General features: G+C 41.8%; 1 protein-coding gene across 1 annotated transcript in view; it reads left to right on the top strand.

Moving 5' to 3' along the window:
* Positions 1-44: 44 nt before the first annotated feature.
* The window catches only part of LOC115356046 (kinesin-like protein KIF13B), a 43,649-nt gene continuing 25,184 nt past the window's right edge, over positions 45-18,509 (top strand). Inside the window, exons 1-15 of the mRNA XM_030047042.1 lie at positions 45-73; positions 601-683; positions 1,849-1,942; positions 8,440-8,452; positions 8,894-8,954; positions 9,682-9,774; positions 11,141-11,321; positions 12,393-12,480; positions 12,644-12,778; positions 13,554-13,666; positions 14,291-14,402; positions 15,528-15,740; positions 16,201-16,311; positions 16,964-17,098; positions 17,716-17,846. Coding sequence (XP_029902902.1) covers positions 60-73; positions 601-683; positions 1,849-1,942; positions 8,440-8,452; positions 8,894-8,954; positions 9,682-9,774; positions 11,141-11,321; positions 12,393-12,480; positions 12,644-12,778; positions 13,554-13,666; positions 14,291-14,402; positions 15,528-15,740; positions 16,201-16,311; positions 16,964-17,098; positions 17,716-17,846 — 1,577 coding nt within the window. The 5' untranslated portion in view covers positions 45-59. The remainder of the gene's footprint in view (positions 74-600; positions 684-1,848; positions 1,943-8,439; positions 8,453-8,893; positions 8,955-9,681; positions 9,775-11,140; positions 11,322-12,392; positions 12,481-12,643; positions 12,779-13,553; positions 13,667-14,290; positions 14,403-15,527; positions 15,741-16,200; positions 16,312-16,963; positions 17,099-17,715; positions 17,847-18,509) is intronic.

The raw sequence follows: 18,509 nt of genomic DNA, 5'->3' as shown, positions 1-18,509 counted from the left end.
TTGACTGATCTCTGCGGGCAGTTTCAGGAAATGCAACAGGTGGAAGAGGAGCCGAGAGAATGAACCGCAGTCAGTCCTAAGTTTTTTTTTTACGGATTGGTTTCCTTTTTTTTTTCCTGCGCCGCACTGGGACAAGTTGGCGGTCAGTAAACTACAGTGTGTGTGTGTCTGCTGTGTGTGTGTTTGTTCTTGTTCTCCAGCCATCGTTAGCGTCTCAGGCTAGCCGCTGTGTGTTTGAAGGTGCTGTGGCAGCGGGACAGGGAAATAGTTGCGCACTCCGTTTGCACGGTCAGTCCTCCGCACTTGCACTTTTACTAAAGAATATAATGTACTCCGATTAGTTTTGTCCTCATTTGAGCTCATACTAGCTGTCTGGGGACGGGTTGTCATATGAACAGTGCAGTAATCAATGGAGCCAAGTAGCCATTGTGTTTATTTATAGTGGCAATTGTGTCCCATGTAACCGAGCTGACGTTCAATGTGGACAAAACAGTGGAAAATAAGATGTTTGGCGTGTTATTGAAGTGTAATGCCACACATGGGTGATCATGATCGATGGGATTTCCCTGTTTTTTTTGCCCCTTCATTCATTTGCCACAGATCAGCTGGCACCATGGATGACAGCAGCCTGAGTGATTCCAATGTAAAGGTCGCCGTCCGGGTCCGACCAATGAACAGGAGAGGTGAGTCATGTAACACAAGCCCAGTGACAGTCCTTTACTTCAGTTTCCTGAGCTGGACCTTTTCCACCGCACGGCCAATCGGGGTGTTTTGGTCAATGCTGTCCCTCCCTTTTCTCCTAGAAAACACACTGTTTCCCTGACATTTGCCTCTGTATAGGTTTGTGCAATCGGAGCTTAATTTGTCATTTGGGTGGGAGGTTTTGACAAACAATAGAGGCTTCATTCCTGTGTTTTACATAATTAGTTTTTCCCCCCTCAGGCTCTGAAGAGACCCATTTTGCACTGCTGTTGAAAAGTGAATGTTGGCTATTTTGGCAGGAGTGCTGTGGGAATGGAAATGGAAAAAACAGAATGGACAGTGACATTACCTCCGGTCAAAATTGCGAGTACAGTGCATGTGCAGTCACGTATTTACCCTTTTTTACTGGCATAAATAATTCTCAACAACAGCTGAGCGGTGGAGAAGCTTTATGCTTTTTTTTTTTTTTTTTTGATTGACTTTTTTGAAACCAGGACTACAGCTTTGATTTACAAGAACTGATCGTGTTTTGGAAAATCTCCCTGTGCATGTGTCCTCACCCTGCTTGTGACAGGAAGTTCCTGTACTGTCTCCTCCTTTATTTTCCTTGTAGGTGGGAATGAGGAAGACAAGGTCTGACAGGGTCTGATCCTGCTTTTCCTTACTGACTGGTTAGAGAGTCGTGAACTGGTCTTTGTGTTTGCACAGGCAGGGCATGGATGAATCATCAACAATAAAACTATTTCCTGCTTCTCCATGGCTGTCGGTGTTGTGATCACGAGGAACTGGCACACACACACACACACACACAGTCTATGCCACCTGTTTTTCTGTGATGAGAGCTGTGTGTGACTACTTAGGAACCGTATAATGACAGTGGCAGTGCAGCATAGTTTGCGATTACATATTGAGTTTTATAAACTCATCATGGTAATAAGATCCCCTATGCAAGGGATATTTCATATATTTCTCACTTCACAGCTCTTTTTCAGTGCTGTAAAGTGCTAAATGAAGCACCCAGGTCACTTACTTTCAGTCTGCAATTGGCCCTAAAGTAGACAAATGTTTATTTCTTAAGTATTACCATTGTTCAAAACAGATCCATAATTCACTTTCCTGTGCTCGTTGACCTTTTTTTCAAACCAGAAAAGGATCTGAACACAAAATGTGTGGTGGAGATGGAGGGGAACCAGACAGTTTTGCATCCAGGCTCCGTCAACATGAATAAAGGAGACCCCAGGTAGGCACCACAGAGTGGAACACAAAGTACTTTACATGAACATCTCCATTTTGCAAAACCTTTCAGCTTCTTAAAAGGGATTAAACATCTTATTGGCAGCCCTGTTTTTGCATTTTCTATTGAATCATTATTAGTAGTTTGGCTTGATGTGATGCTCATGAAACATTTTCAGGTGACTGCAGTAAGATAAAAAAAAAAAAAAAAAAAACCTAAAATGGGAGGTGTGTGCGGGATACTGATTTAGTGCAGTTTGTTTGAATCTGCCTTACAATGCTCTGAGTGCATTTTTAGCATGGCTGGTCCCAGTGAGATTTAGAATCTAACTCTGGCTGAGTCAGTGCTGCGCTCGACCATTTGAGCTGCTCGGCCCTGCAATGAATCACTGCAGCCGAATTGCTCCATTTTAGTGTTTGATAATGCAATTATTATGTTTTGCGTGGACTATACCTCCTCCTACACTGTTTTGCCGTATTTATTACTGAAAGACAATGCACACTGAAAGGTATTACGGCATATGTTGCAATGAGATAGCACCCTTTCCCCAGTCCTACACTGCTCTTTATAGGTAGCGCTTGTCTGTACAGGTTGCATCATCCACACATACCTCCTCCTTGTAGGCTGGATCTCCTGAAGTTATGAAATGATTCCCTAAATCGTTCCCATTGTGCGTGTCTGTGAGTGCTTTTGCGTGTATCGTGTACATATATGTCGGTGAATTCCTCGAGCTTATTTCGGATAGGGCTACTTGCAGCGCAGTGTGTGCAGATTATACCTAACCTGTCTGGTTAGCGGCCAGCTTCACGTGGAGGCGGCACTGATCCAAGTGTCACCCCTCCCTCCTTCTTTTCCCCTCCCTCCCTCACTCTCTCGCTCCTTCCTGCACTGTTCTTTCTTTACAAAGGGTGTGTCTGCGCCAGCTCAATCCTGCTCAGAATTTAAAAATAAAGTAGGACAGAGCAATGTCAAGATTGGTTTAATGTAATGCTTATCAAATACGAATCAGCGGTGCATGCTTAGAGAAAATGAATTTAAACCCGCAATGCCTAAAAAGGGCACATAGCATTACAAAGCAGGATAGTGAAACATGACAGGTGTTGTGCCTGCTCCCAGTGTGTGTAGTGAAATCTGTGTTAATCTGGTTAATCATTAGTACAAAGTGTGGAGAAAATGCGCCACTGAGTGTGTTGAAGGCCTCACGGCTGACTCACGGTGACATCATGATCCACTCCTCCTTTCTCCTCCCAGCGTTGAGGCTGCCGGTGATTTGGGGCAGTGCAGGTGGGCTGCTCCCGGGGGGGAGGGGGGGTTTGTGCCCCTGCTCATGTGACCTGCTCCAGTAGATAACCCTCAGGTCAGCCCCCTTCAGACATAAGCGTGTGAATCCCTGTCTTTGTAGCAGGAGAGTTTCATATTTCAGAGGTTTCTTATACATTCTGCTGTGTGTGTGTCTGTGTGTGTGCGCACCCATGTGTTTGAGTGCGTGTCTTCTGCCCTGACACGCTTCACTGTTCAGCTGCGGCATGCTCCCTGTTTGGGGCTTGATGTCAACAGGTTTTACAGGCTCCACGCAACCCAGACAAGTATTTCCATGATACCAGTACAGTAGAACTTGCCTGCATTGTATTGGGGTGGTTGTGTGTGTGTGTGTGTGTGTGTGTCCAGGTTGGGGGAAGGTGGGAGGCCTAAATAAGCAAATAACTTGTGACCTGAATGATTTGGTGAGAATTTGAACAGCCATGAAACACGCCTTTAAAGAGGACCACACTGGTGTTTTTGTATGTTTTAACCAGCTTGCTACAAATTGCATATGGCTGACATCACTAATGGCCATTTTCCAAAGTGTATTCTACTGTTTTAGATGTTTGAATTTTTTTTCCCAACCCTCCAGGCAGCCATTCTTTGTGACAAAAATGAACTTGCAGAAACTTGCTTGACATCGGCAATCCATCACTAACATCCTGCCTGGGTTAATTTTTTAAATACTTTACCATTGAATTGTATTATATTTTATTACATGACTATGGAATGCAATTCTGATTGGTCAATCACAGCATTCTGCAAGTCTGATGCCTTTCGATGATGACTGTTGTTATGAATACCTGGCCGTTGGTCTGAACAGTCTCTTCAAGCAGGTTGGCTTTAATTCTGTGTGCAGAGAGTCTCGTCTGATTACCAGCACTCATCAAGCTAGTTAACAATGACACCTGCTGAGGCTCAAAAGTCATTACAACACGGATGTCACTCCATTTTTTAGAGGGAACATGAAACATTTGATACATGGCTGGAGGCTGAAATAACACCAGAAAAGTCAGGAAACCCATAAATAAACAACAAAAGACAACAAATAAGAAGGTAGATGCAATGTTGCCAGGGCGTCTGGTCATCCAGGTGTAATTGTTACTAAGGTAAAGAGAATCTATGGACTACACGTCTATTTTTGAAGGCTGAGAAAGTCATTTTAGATCATTTCAATGCTCACATTGATTTGTAAAGTCTACACTTTTTCTGATGCGTTCAAATGCTGGTAGTAAAGGCCAACATCTGGCACTTCAAAATTGGCTGCCGCACACTATTGAGGTTACACAAACTATTTGTTTATCACACACCATTTAGTCGAAAAATCAAACCCAGAAGACAGATGACAACCAAAAAAATGACACTGTGAAAAAGATTATGTGGATTTGCATTCTTCTTGCTTCAAAAAGTTATGGTAGTGAAAAGTGATTGGCACTGGAGTGCAGTGTATTTAATGAGGTAAAAACACCAGTATGGTCCTTTAACTGCAAAGCATCAGTTTTTGTATGATTAGTGGCTCGGTGGACCAGCGGTGGCTTGTAGACAATCTGTGGTATGAACATGATTTCGCAGTTGTCAGTGCATTATCACCTGAGTGCTAAAGCAGGTCATATGCTTTGTGATTGGGGCTGAACAATTAATTGAAATACTGTGGAAATCACAATGTGCAAATGCAATATTCAAATTGCAGGAGCAGTTATGGTGAAATGTGTGACTGAACAGCATTGTGAATTAAGTCTTGTGATGCTACAGAGATGCTCTGGCCTACAAATCTTACTCTCCAAATGTAAGAGAACATGTTTCTTTGGTACAGAACCTACCAAAAAATCATATCATCATCTATGTTATAGTTTTTTCAGTGCAAATTAAAAATAAGATGCAAAAATCAGAATTCCTACTGAAATTGTGAATCATATTGCAGTAGCATTATCTGTCAAATTAATTGCATTGTATGATTTTTTTTTTTTTTTTTAACCATATTGTTAGGCTGAATGATATGATTTAAAAAACAACAACAACAACAACAACATTTTGCAATTATTCTGACAGACACTATGATTGCGATTCATGATTTTATCATCATAATTCACTGTATCATATCATAAATATCATGATATGATGTGACATAAAGCATAATGTCCCTTGTCACTGAAAAATCATCATCAAAAAATCAGGTTTTCCCACATTTGGATGAACAGCTTAGGCCAGGGCATTTCCATAGCACCACAATACTTGATAATTTAGGATGGTATTTTGTTGCCTAGGCTATTTATTTGCAGCTTCTGTGATTTGGATATTGCACTTGGCCACATTGCAATTTTGCTAATATTTGGATGAAACATTCAGGCACTGTTCTGTGAGGTTCTGTAAACAAGTAATGGTCTGCTCATCTTGTTTTTCCATTTGAGCTGCTACAGTGTTCATGCTCTGCTGTTTGTTAAAAAGCCACTCTGATCAGGCTGCTAGAGAGACACTCCTATCTGGGCTCCGGTTTGATAAGAGGAGCTTTTCAGCTTCAGTTTAAAGCGCCACAAATGTTTGCTCGTCCTCATGTCGGCGCTGTGAGAACTGCTCACCGCCTCATGATGTATGACCGTCTAACCGCAAGAGCCGTGTACTCCCAAGTCACTGAAGTATGGGCTTACTTAGTTGGTTCTGACCTGATCAACATTGCTGCTGCTCTTAGTCTTACAGGGCAAACTCTGACCTACTGTCCTCCTCCTCCTCCTGCTTCCACTCCTCTGGTGACTCCTTGGAGCTGTGAGGCTCTGCCAGTTATCTCAGGAATGTCCTAGCCAGCCAGCTCAGGAGACGACAGGACTTAATGTTGCTCTTTCATGGACCAGCCAAGTCGCACATAGGGAGGCCTTGTTTCATTATGACCCAAACTATGTGTGGCCAGGGCTAAATTTTCAGCATTTTTACCACAAATTACATTTTTGCCCGAGTGAAGCCTGTTTGTTTTGTGCACCGTGCAAAGTGAAAGTTCTGTTTCCAATGATGCTTCATTGGGAACGGGATAGTTCTGTTGAAAATGATTTATTTTGCTGGTAAACAGTTGAGCACCGACTGAAACAGCACCGTGCCTGGTTGGTCTGTGGCATATGCTTTGTGCATTAATTCCCCAGTCAAAGTTGAATAATTCTAGATATAAAATTAGCTGTGAACATCCGGTGGTGTGTTTTTAGTACCCTTATTCTTCAAAATACTGTATTCCACATCTAGCCACAATGTGACCACATGACACCACATTTGACTGAAGCTGAACCTAAGACTTGATGTTAAATGTGATCATGTTTTAATTAGCCTTATACTGCAGTGTTAACACTTGTAATTGAGAATGCCTTTGGGCACTAGAGTATATTACATGTTTAATCATTAAATTTCATGTGTCCTTGCTAGAATGCAGAGATCGATGCTGTGACTGATGAGTAGAAAACTATTACCGAACGCGCTGGAACGAACGTTAAGAGGCAATAATAGCATTTTGAAGGGCTCAGGCAGCGCTGACATTCAGGTTCGGCCTGTGTCTCGGACACCGACAGGCTCCAAGGTTCTTAGAGCCGCTGAAGGTCACGCCCCCCCCTCTTCATTCACATCGAGCCAAAGAGGATTAGTCACCTTGAGAGATTTTTGAGCTTGCCTGCGATTAAAACACCTCACCGTATCCTGGAGGCATCTCCCTCTTATTGCAGTGACTTTGACCCGGAGTCGTGTCGAACTTCTTCGCCCACTGTGCTCCTTCCTATCTTCGAAAGTGGTCTCCTCCTCCTCCTCTGCATTCCCAAAGAACAGCTCGATGTGTGTTATGTCTGCTATGTGTCGAAAGATAACATTACGTTTTGGCAAATGAGCTAACCATCACCCAGAGTGACATGCAATTAGTGAGCAGGTAGGGCAGGTAAAGGACGTCCTGACAGGAGACATAACTGTTGATGGACGCATTGCCTCTAGCAGGAGTTGAACTTGTTGACTTTTTTTGTGATGGAGTGGACTCTCCGAGCTCTGGAAGGTGGTCTCTGCTGGACTCATTTAGTCTAGCGTTAGCAGCTTAATCATGTTTTTGAATTGCAAACCTAATTATATAGCTTCCATATAGCGAGTAGCATTAACCCTGTATGCAAATTCAACTTTTTTTTTTTTTAATTAAATGGAGAAGAAAATGTGTGTTGCACTGCTCTCTGCGGCCTAGAAGTTTGAAACATGTTGCACTTCTGGCCTCACCTCAATCTGCGATGTCAAGGCCAGCCGTTTCGCCTGTGGCAGCATCAGATACTTTGCAACCAGAACATTGTTGCCACCTCAAAGTAGCGATGATTGTTCCATTGTCATAAACACAATCCCCCATTGACTCTCACTCTCCAGCCCTATTTATTTGGGGATTTTTTTTGCATCTTTGAAAACTGTGTTCAAGGGGAAAATGTGTTTATGCAGTCTTAATTTAACAGCTGAGACCTTGAGACAGCCCAGTATTTTATCTTTATGAGCTGTTTTTTTTTTTTTCCTCAGTGTGCTTACTAGTCCTGTGTGCAACAGCACCAGCATAGAGGTTAGAGAGGCAGGCTTGTTGCCACAGAGTTGCATGTCCAAATCCCCGGACCAGCTGGGAAAATTTGTGCAGGCAAAACGAGCGTCTACCGTCAGCGTGCTCTTGAGCAAAGTTTAACACCCTGTAGCGGCTCACTGGAGACCGCCGTGTTGCCAGGCAGCCTCCGGGGTGTGAGTGTGTGTGTCTAACTGTGTGAGTGTGACGCATGATGGTGCAGGAAACCAGAATCTGTGCTCAGCTGATTTCCTGTCAGTACTGAAATGATAAAAAAAAAAAAATAAATAAATGCTAAAACAGGGCTACATCATGATCTTTGTCTCTCCTGTCCTCACAAAAATAAAGTTTTCAGGTTGGTGGTGGATCTTGTTCCCACACTGCAGAATGTCGAAAGAATATTGTTTCAATGTCAGTGTGTGATAAATATCTTGACTTGCCCTTGCCTCTGCAAGTCCCCAGGCAAATTCCCTTCTTATGGCAAAGTAGTTGTTGATATTTCCTCTGGTGTGTACTTTTGGAAAAAGTCCTCTCGCCTGTAATGGAGTCGAAGAAAGATTTAGGATGTTTTTAGAGCAAAGGGTTGCCCATATTAATAAAAATGACGGCTATTAACTATGATTTTTTTCTCTCTCTCTCCTCTCTTTGCTGTTTACAGGAATCAGCCAAAGGTGAGCCTTAACTTTCACATTTGACAAACAAGATGAATTGTTTATTGTGTAAGTTAAAAGGACAGTTCACCCAAAATCCCCCCCAAAATTCACACATAGTTTATGTTTTATCTGCCGACGTTCTTCACTGTTTCCTTGACCCCCTTTAATACAATGGGGCTGAACTGCTATTGTTTTGTGGAGCTTAAATTGTCAAAAACTTGCTGGTGGAAAAACTAACAAAGAACATTTGCAAACTGAGATGATGAGATGAATTGGGCACATAGAAAATATATATCTGTATTTTGCAACTTCAAAGAACTGTCCCTTTAAGTCACACAATGTGTATTTTTCCTTTATTATGACTTTTCTTGTAATCATGCAATTTGAATGCTCCTTGTAAATATTCATTCTGTTGTTATGTGCTGATGCAAGCTCAAGCTCTTTTGTATTCCCCCCCAGGTGTTTGCGTATGACTACTGCTTTTGGTCCATGGATGAATCTGACAAAGAAAAGTTTGCAGGTTAAAACACTTTCATTGCGGTGTCAGTCCGTTTTACCCTCTGCTTGATTTGGTGCATTATGTTGTCGGCCTGTGTGTGACCTCGGCTTCTGCTGAGATATTTATTGAACTTATCACTTGGCCTGTGTGTGTTTCCTGGCATTCTGAACTATTCATGGAGTCAAAGAAAGGCGCTATGGGAAGAGGATGAAGGGGAATATGAAACATCTTCTATTGTACGCTCACATTGTAGCCATTGTTGAGTAGTCCTGTGCAACGTAAATAGATGTCGCCGGCAAGGGGCTCCCACAATGCAAGGCGGGACAAATAATTTACTAGCCCCTTGTCGGACTCGGTGAATTTGAATAAAACGCCCCACCGTGTCTTTTCTGAATGGTGAATGTCGTCTTTCAGAGGAAGGGAGAGAGCAGGAAGTCTTATCTTATAGAGGAAGGCAGTGTTTAGATTAAAAGCTCTTTAACTTCAAAGTGGTTTGGGGTTTTTCTGATTTCCCTCGCCTCTCTTTCCTTTCCCTTTGGTGGAGGCAAAGCCACAGCCTCTCCTGCACCCTGATCTCTTGTCTTTTAGAAACTTTTTCTTTGTGAAATTGGAGGTTTATCTTTAGTGTGCCGCTAAACAAACAAGCAATAAACCAGATATGTAATAGCCTTCGTTCTATGTGTGTTTTTATTTTTTTTTTTTGCTTTTCGGATGGTAAAATATTTAAAATGTTGTGATGTCTCGGCAGGTCAGGACGTCGTGTTCCAGTGCCTTGGGGAGAGCCTGCTGGACAACGCCTTCATGGGCTACAACGCCTGCATCTTCGCTTACGGACAGACAGGTAACCTCCACGCCTCCAAACATTCAAACTACAGACAATACTGAAAGTCCTTCAGCAGTAACGACGCCCCACAAAGAACATGAAGCATAAGAAGAGTGCGATCACACCAGTTTGTTTCTTTGGTCTGAACCATAATTAAAAAGATGACTTACTTTGACTTTTTTTTTTTGTATTTTGCGTTTTCCTTTTTTTTTTAGGTTTCACAGTTAAATCTTTAGTGAGCTTGTTAAGAAAAGTCACACGGACAGTCAGCCCAAAATATTCTAGATTTTGCTCATTTCTGTCTCCAAGAACTTACTTGTGCTTTTGGCCGTGGAGTTAACATTTTCCATTGTTCATATCAAATAAGGACACAAGCAGAAGCAGCTTAATGTGAGCATCCGTCTGGCCTGCAGTTCACCTTCACTTCCTTTTGTTGTGCTTGGCTGACTGCAAATTATCAGGTGTCATCATCCACCTCATTGCACCTAGAAAGCCTTGTGTTAGTTTAGATTATGTTGCACTCCCACTCTGAATTGCAGTCCACTTGGACGGGGACCAAGATCTACTTTTGTTTGGTGCAGGTTTGAATAAGGCTGTCACTTGGCCAACAATAAAGTGGTTAAAAACAATAATCTTGTACAAATCTGCTTGGTGTAAACAAACCAGGGGGAGCAATTAGAATCTTAAGTCATTTTTTCCTATTTGTATTTTTGGAAAAGGGCAAAGGTGGCTTTTTTTTTTTTTTTTAACCCCTGTTGCTGTACAGACCTGTGAACCACTGCAGTTTTGATCTCTACTAAGTAATGTGTTATTTTGTATCGGCTCTTCCTGCAAAGTCAGCCACTTTTCTGTTTCCCCCTTGAGTTTAATACCTTATTGATTGGATAGGCAGGCTTGAGCAATTGTGCTTCTATTTATGTGTCCAACTTGTAAACAGCCTGGTTTTCAAAAAAAAAAAAATGTTTTCTCATTTTCTTATATTTCTTACATTGCTTTTTTCTATCACTTGCCATAACTTCATGTTCATACAATCTATCGGACTCCAACAGAGAACCATGTTTATACTGTATAGAGACCTATTTCTTATATTTCTTTCTTTTTTAAATTTAAATACTACTCTGCCTTCTTTTATATGCTACTTGTATAATTCTGTTTTCTAAAATGTATTATTTTTAAATGTGATGAATGAACAGCTCTCCAAGATCCAAGGCATTATGCTGTTATATACATACATTTTGTCTTGTTATAAACTTGTGAGGAGAACTTTTGTTGATTTATTGTGATCTCTTTAGGCCAGCCTTGGTAAATATGGAAGAACAGAGCTCATTCCTCTGTTTCTACTTAGTGTTATGATCACGGCCTCCATGTAACCGCGTTTCCTCAGGCTCTGGGAAGTCGTACACCATGATGGGTTCAGTGGAGCAGCCCGGCCTGATCCCTCGGCTCTGCAGCTCGCTGTTCAGCAGGACCCTGCAGGAGGCCAGGGAGGGAGAGAGCTTCACCGTGGAGGTCTCCTACATGGAAATCTATAACGAGAAAGTGCGAGACCTGCTCGACCCCAAAGGGTGAGGAAGCGGTTGTCTCGCTGATGATGCAGGCTAATGAAATGCCCTGTGGAGACGGTTCAGCTCACTGATCCCTGCTTTGGGTGCCGGTTCATATAAAATGTAAAGTGGCAACCAAGTTAGTCGCTACACTTTGAAAAAAGAAGCTCATTCGCTTTTGGCTTCATTCCATTAATCCTGTCGTAACCCTTTTTTTTTTTTTTTAAGGAACTAAGACATAAGGAGAGCATGCACATCTTAACCAGGCATGCAAGAGAATATTGATACTGTTTGCATGTTTTGCGATACTGTATTGATTCTCAAAAATGCTATATTGATTTTTTTTTTTAAGATTCGTGGCAGACAGTGCTTCATTTAAAGTTGTTTAAACCTCCGACTGCCTGACAGCAGTGTTGCAATCTGTCTTCAGCCATTTGACTCTTTCACTGCAAAGCAAAGTAAACCGAGACTGGAAGAAGTGAGCACATATCAGTTTTCCTGAAATTAGATTTGAAAAAAAAAAAAAAAAATAGCAATGCATCACCTTGTTTAAGTATCACAGTATATCCAAAAAAAAATTGAATCGTAACCCCTGAATCGTGATATGCATCATATTACCAGATACTTGCCTATGCAGTTGCAACACAAGTGTAGTCTTAATGGAAGAGAACCTAAAGAAATATATGTTACAGTGCAAAGTTAGCATTTTTATTCTTCATCTGACCAATAAAGTGAGCTCTGCTAAAGTGGCGCATAACAAATTAATTTTGAGTTCCATCAGCAAAAGGTCCTTGGAATGTCCGCAAGTATCTCATTTCAGAACAAAGCCCTCTGTGCTGGTGGTGAGATTACAGCATCCACCATTTGATCCCAGTGCAGCTCTGTGTAGCTCCTGTTCCATCACTGGGAGCGTCTCTCACACAGTCCATACAAACCAGCGTACAGCTGTCTGGGTTTTATGTTAAATGACTGCAACTTTCAGTCCAAAAAACTTCCTGCATGTCATAAGTTGTAGGAAATTCAGATTCTCAGGTTGAGAATTGAGTTGAACCAAATTAAACAAGATCCATGTAACCTCCGTCCTCTCTGCAGGAGTCGACAAACACTGAGGGTGAGGGAGCACAAAGTGTTGGGGCCTTATGTTGACGGCCTGTCCCGCCTGGCTGTGGCAAACTACGAGGTACTGCTCTGGTTTCTTGGAAAATATGTTAGAGATATCAAGGTCTAGGACCATCAACGGCAGGTGTCAAATAGTTGCATATTACAAGCCATACAGCTTTAAATATTCAGTAATTTTTCTGTTCATTCTGACTGCACGCATCATGCTTTCCTGTGCACAACAGGACATCGAGTCCCTGATGTCGGAGGGAAACAAGTCGCGCACAGTGGCATCCACAAACATGAACGAAGAAAGCAGCAGATCCCACGCCGTCTTCAACATCATCCTCACACACACACTCATGGACATACAGTCTGGGGTGAGATGCACACACACACACACACACACACACACACACACACACAAACAGATAAGCAATGCCAACCGGTGACGCAGAACTGGATCATAAAAACTCATTTCTTTCCATGAAATGTCTAGTGACACCCTGCATGTCACCACACATGTACACTCTGCGTTAAATGTGTGTGTTGTGTTGCGTTCAGATGAGTGTAAGCATCTTCTCAGTGTGTCGGCATGTCCTTAAAGCTGTGAGAAAGTCTCAAATGTTTTCCATTTCCATGCAGAACAGGGTTAATACAACATGCAGCACATTTATTTATTCCTTTTATCTGCTTTACAAAGGACAGATCAACAGCAATTTTTACAAGGAGTCGAGTTAAGTTGACATTTTTTCCACATACTCCCCATCCCCGGTCTCATAACCTTCTTTATTTACTGTATGTTCATTAGGAAATCATGCAAATTATTGCTCAGTTTAAAAAAAAAAATAGCCATAAATTGGCTTTAAATGGCCAATGTAGCATGAAAAAGATTTAAAAATCGTATATGTGGTTTTGTAAAACCTGCAGATACCCTCACAAGATAACTTTACATTTTCAGATTTACATTTTTGCAGCTTAGTTGACTTGTCCAAAAATGGTTATCTGTGAATTACTATATTTATTGCTGAACTTAAAGTAAAAAAAAAAAAAAAGTACAAAAAGCAAAGAACTGAAAAAATGGAGGAATTAAAAAAAACAAAAAAAAAAAACGTTGTGTGCATATTTTTGGGTGCTGCTGTGTGTGCTGTCCAGACCAGCGGTGAGAAGGTGAGCAAGCTGAGCCTGGTGGATCTGGCTGGCAGCGAGCGGGCCGCCAAGACCGGAGCAGCTGGCGAGAGGCTGAAGGAGGGCAGCAACATCAATAAGTAAGTCACAGAAAAAAGCAAAGGAAGTCAAGAAGAGGAAAAAAACTCTCACAAGGACGATGACTCTGAAATAGTGTTCAGCCTTCAGTAAATGTAGTTTTTATTTTCTATTTTCTATAACTAAATTCCATGGTTTCAGTCAGATGTGATTATTGCTTGTGTCCGATTTTCATTCCCTTATTAAACCCTGAAACCTGGTTTTTAATTGTTTCTTAAAGGGTTCAAGGTTTCATTTATTAGAAATCAGCAGGAAGTCATAGATAGTGATCTGTCTTGATCCACGATCTTCAAATAATCCTTGAATTTAATTGTTTTTCGACAGAAGGCTGAGGTCAAATGTAGCAGAAAGAGCATATATATTTTATTTCAGATATTTTTGGGGCTCGGGATCAGCGCAGTGAACCGATTTAATCCCAGACTGACTCTTTGACTCTTGCTTTTTGTCTCTTCTCTCTCTTTCTTCTCTCTCCTGCATACCTGGCCCCTTCCCCCCTTCTCTCTCTCTTTCTTTACCTCTTTATTCCTGTCTGTCCTCCCCTCTCTTTCCCCCCGCTCTCTCTCTCTCTCTCTCTCTCTCTCTCTCTCTCTCTCTCTCTCTCTCTCTCTCTCTCTCTCTCCCTCCAGGTCTCTGAGCACTTTGGGTTTAGTTATCTCGGCCTTGGCTGACCAAGGAGCGGGCAAGAACAAGAGCAAGTTTGTTCCCTACAGAGACTCTGTGCTCACTTGGCTGCTCAAGGTACACACCAATAACAGCAGCTCTTGGCTAATCCAGTCGCCGCCGCCGACAACAGGCACGAGAATGATTTTGTTCACAGCACGGGACACGTTTCACCCAGCTGCAAAATGTTTCATGCCTCTCTCCTCTGACTGGGATATCAGAATTGTATCGATTGTCGCCCCGAGCAACAGTGATTGTTTGCTCCCTCAAAAATTTACTTTTATCATCACTGGATTATTAAGAAGCTGTTTCGAAGGTCTTGAACTCAAAACTCCTCCCTCAATGTCAGGACAATGACTAGAATACGATCAACATTTTATCCAAATATGGGAGGAGTGATGAATGAATGAATGAATGAATGGATGGATGAATGGATGAATAAATAGATCAAGAGCAAACAGTCATTAAGTAGGTAAAAGTAGGGAAGTAAATAAGTTCAAGTAAGTAAGAGAATTGGTAAGTTGTGAGTAGTGAGTAATCAAGCAAGTTATAGTAAGTAAGTAATTTAAGTATGTAAATAAGTATCACTAAATAATTAAGTAAGTAAAAGTAATTATGAGAATGTAAGTAAAGTTTAAAAAAAGGCAGTTTTTTACTCTGAATAACTCAACCACCAGGGTGCAGGATAACCATATTAAGTCAGATTTTAGGGTCAGTTTTCATGATAAATTGAATTTACTGGTTATTAGCAAGATAACATAGAAATGTCTGTCATTTCATTATTTATTGTACAAAGATTTAGTTCTCCATAAGACAAAAACTTTTCAGATATTTAATAGATATTTAATAGAATTGTGAAATTTTGTTTCATCCGTGAAGACTTTTTTTGTCTTTGTTGTATTTTTCCACATGAAGATTGGACATGGTGTGAGCCTCAGTTTACAGTGGAAGTTTACAGTACACCTTTTATAGTCAGACATTTTTATGTGTTGCAGCTTGATTTAATGCGAACTCCCCACAATAGTTTATGTGAAGGTCTAAAGCCTCTCTGTTGTGGCTTAAATAGCCCTTTTCACACTTGATAAATACTTTAAACCAAACTTTATTTCACAAGGTGCTCTCTGTGAGGCTCCTCTGTTGATCTCCGCTCAGTTTGGGGTTCGGGTGTCATCGCTGAGGGTTAACCCTTTCCTGTCGCTCCAGGACAGCCTGGGGGGGAACAGCCGCACGGCCATGGTGGCCACCGTGAGCCCGGCGGCGGACAACTACGACGAGACGCTGTCCACGCTGCGCTACGCCGACCGGGCCAAGAGCATCGTCAACCACGCCGTGGTGAACGAAGACCCCAACGCCAGGATCATCCGAGAGCTCCGGGAGGAGGTGGAGAAGCTACGGGAGCAGCTGACCGAGGCCGAGGTTCAGAGTTTGCTTCAGTTTGGTTTAGTTTGTGCAAGTGAAATAAAAAAAAAAATCTCATGACCTCAAAACAAACCTGAGGGAGGAATAAACAATTGAGCAATTGAAGCAGAAAAAGTCAACTAAAGGAATAACTAATTTAGGCAACATAATCTGATGCTGAAAAAAATGACACTGAAAGACAGCGTGGTGAAAAATATTAGAGGAACACAAGGGTAAAAAAATCAATTTAAAAAAACAAATCAAATAAATATTTTTAATTGACTACAGCTGAACTAAATTAAATGAAATGAATTAATTGTAATGAAAGAGAACAAGAAATTAAGTTAGACATGGAAGCTTTGACTTCTTCAGCTTCTTTTTGCACCTGATTACATTGAATTCAGCTGCGATTCGTCCGTCTGGTGGTGAGAAACATCTTGAAAATACAGGAAGTGATTAAAGCTCCTGTCTGCCTCAGTCTATGAAGGCTCCCGAGCTGAAGGATCGCCTGGAGGAGTCTGAGAAACTGATCCAGGAAATGACCATCACATGGGAGGAGAAACTCAGGAAGACCGAGGCTATTGCACAGGTAATACACAGACACACACACACACACACACACCAGGAGATTATTAAAGTTTGTAACTCAGTGGAGATCATTAACGTTCTGTGGCGAGCACATAGACGCATTTAAACAAACTGCAGAAAAGTTAACAAACTGATGTTTCCTTTCAGTTATATTTGGTAACAAGTTGTTAAAAAAATGAGATGTAGTTTCATAAATTTTTTACATTCAGTGAATCAAGCTGAAGATGGACAGCAAGGCTAATATGGTGTATTTGTTATTTTATCAAAACATGTGAATGGGATTTGGCAGTTGTGTTGCTTTATATTCTTCTTTATATTCTTATCTTTAATTATTTACACTTCCAGCTGGGTGCATTAAGTTTCTACCACCTGCATATGTTCAGAAGTTTTCTGATCTGTGTTCGGTCACAAATAGCCAGCTGATTTCAATTCAGTTTAGATTTTGAATTTGATTTTGTGAAACCCACATGTACCCAGATTTTAATTGCACAGCGTATTGTACTAAATTTTAATTGCCAGACATTGCTCTGTCTGTCTTTGGTCTTTTGGTGCCTCTGTCTCTCTAGAAACCCTTCCCTGTCCCTCCATGAGAAATGGTTCCGTGTGTTGATTGGTGAATGTGTTGGTTGTGTGTTGTGTGTGTTTTCTTGCAGGAGCGTCAGAGGCAGCTGGAGAGCCTCGGCATTTCCCTGCAGTCGTCCGGCATCAGAGTGGTGGATGACAAGTGCTTCCTGGTCAACCTCAACGCGGACCCCGCCCTCAACGAACTGCTGGTCTATTACCTCAAGGTACACACACACTCACACACACACACACATATTACAAACATGCTGCCTCATTTACATTCAATTCTTTCAGAGCGGACAAGTTGAGAAAAAGCAGTGTCGCTGCCTCCTTGCGGTGTGTTGTGTTCATCCAGAGGCTCATGCATGTCAACGCCCAGGATACACACATGCGCGCGCACACACACACACACACACACACACACACACCATTCTACTAGCCGGAGCAACCTCAAAATGTTGCTACAGTTTAATCATTTAATTGCATCTCTGGTTTGTATGTGACCCGTGTCACCTTTTCGATGAAATCTCGGATGAAACTGCGCAGCAAGAGACTTCTACTCAAACGTGATCTGATGTTGTGATATTCTGTCTTCCAGTTGTGCCTTTTACTCTCTTTATTACCTTATTTTGTCACCTGCACCTGTGTTTATTAACGCTATTGTGGTTTTCAGATTTTGTAGTTAAAGTGGTAGTGCTTTTTTCCCTTTTTGTGCAAGTATTTCAAGTCTTCAGGTGCAGCACGTGAGAGAACTACACACCAGGAATTGCTTTGTACAGGACAAGTGGCCGTCCATGCATATGACCCGAAAAGCTTTCCTCCCTCTGTGTTTCCCGTCCAGGTTCACACACGTGTGGGCTCGGCCAAGTCCCAGGACATCCAGCTGTGCGGCATGGCCATCCAGCCTGAGCACTGTGTCATCAACATCACGGAGCAGACGGGCGTGGTGCTCACTCCTCACCGCAACGCACGGTGTGTACAAAACCCGGGGCGTCCAGCCGACCGTCACACAGTCCACTTCAGTGCAGAGAACCTCCTCTTACATATCCTCCTCGTACGATGGAGGATATGTCGCAGTGCTGAAAACTCAGCATGCCGTTAGTGCTCAGGAAGCTGAGCATGAGAAGGTCATTTGAACTTTTCTGCAAATGCAGGGTTCCCCAAAGATCACAGAATTAATGAAATATTATGAAACTGTGGGAAAAGCTCTGCAGACAGGGAAAGTCGGGGAATTGGATAAGAAAAATTCTGGAGAAGTTCGGGAATATGTAGAAATTTTAAAATGATCTCACTATACAGCCTGTTTCACCCATTTGTTGCATTAACTGTTGAGTTTCAGTCAAGTCATGGAATTTCAAAAGGTCTGTTTCAAGACAAGAAAAATTGTGAATTTAAGAAATTCTTGGGGCAAGACATGGAATAGCCCTCTGTTCAAAAAATAAATAAATAAATAAATAAATAAATAGTCATTCACCAAAAGTAATATTAATTTTCTATTGTGCTAACACTATAGAATACGCAACAGAATATTAAGCTTCAACAAGTTTTTAGTCATAGGAAAGTCAGGGAATTTTATGTTTGACAAATTGAGAACTCGAGTGATGTGAGAGCTCCAACTTGGTTATTGAAAACTGA

Source organism: Myripristis murdjan, chromosome 24 (assembly GCF_902150065.1).
Source record: "Myripristis murdjan chromosome 24, fMyrMur1.1, whole genome shotgun sequence".
Lineage (NCBI taxonomy): Eukaryota > Metazoa > Chordata > Actinopteri > Holocentriformes > Holocentridae > Myripristis > Myripristis murdjan.
The sequence above is the reverse complement of the archived record's forward strand: the minus strand, read 5'-3'. Positions and strand labels throughout refer to the sequence as shown.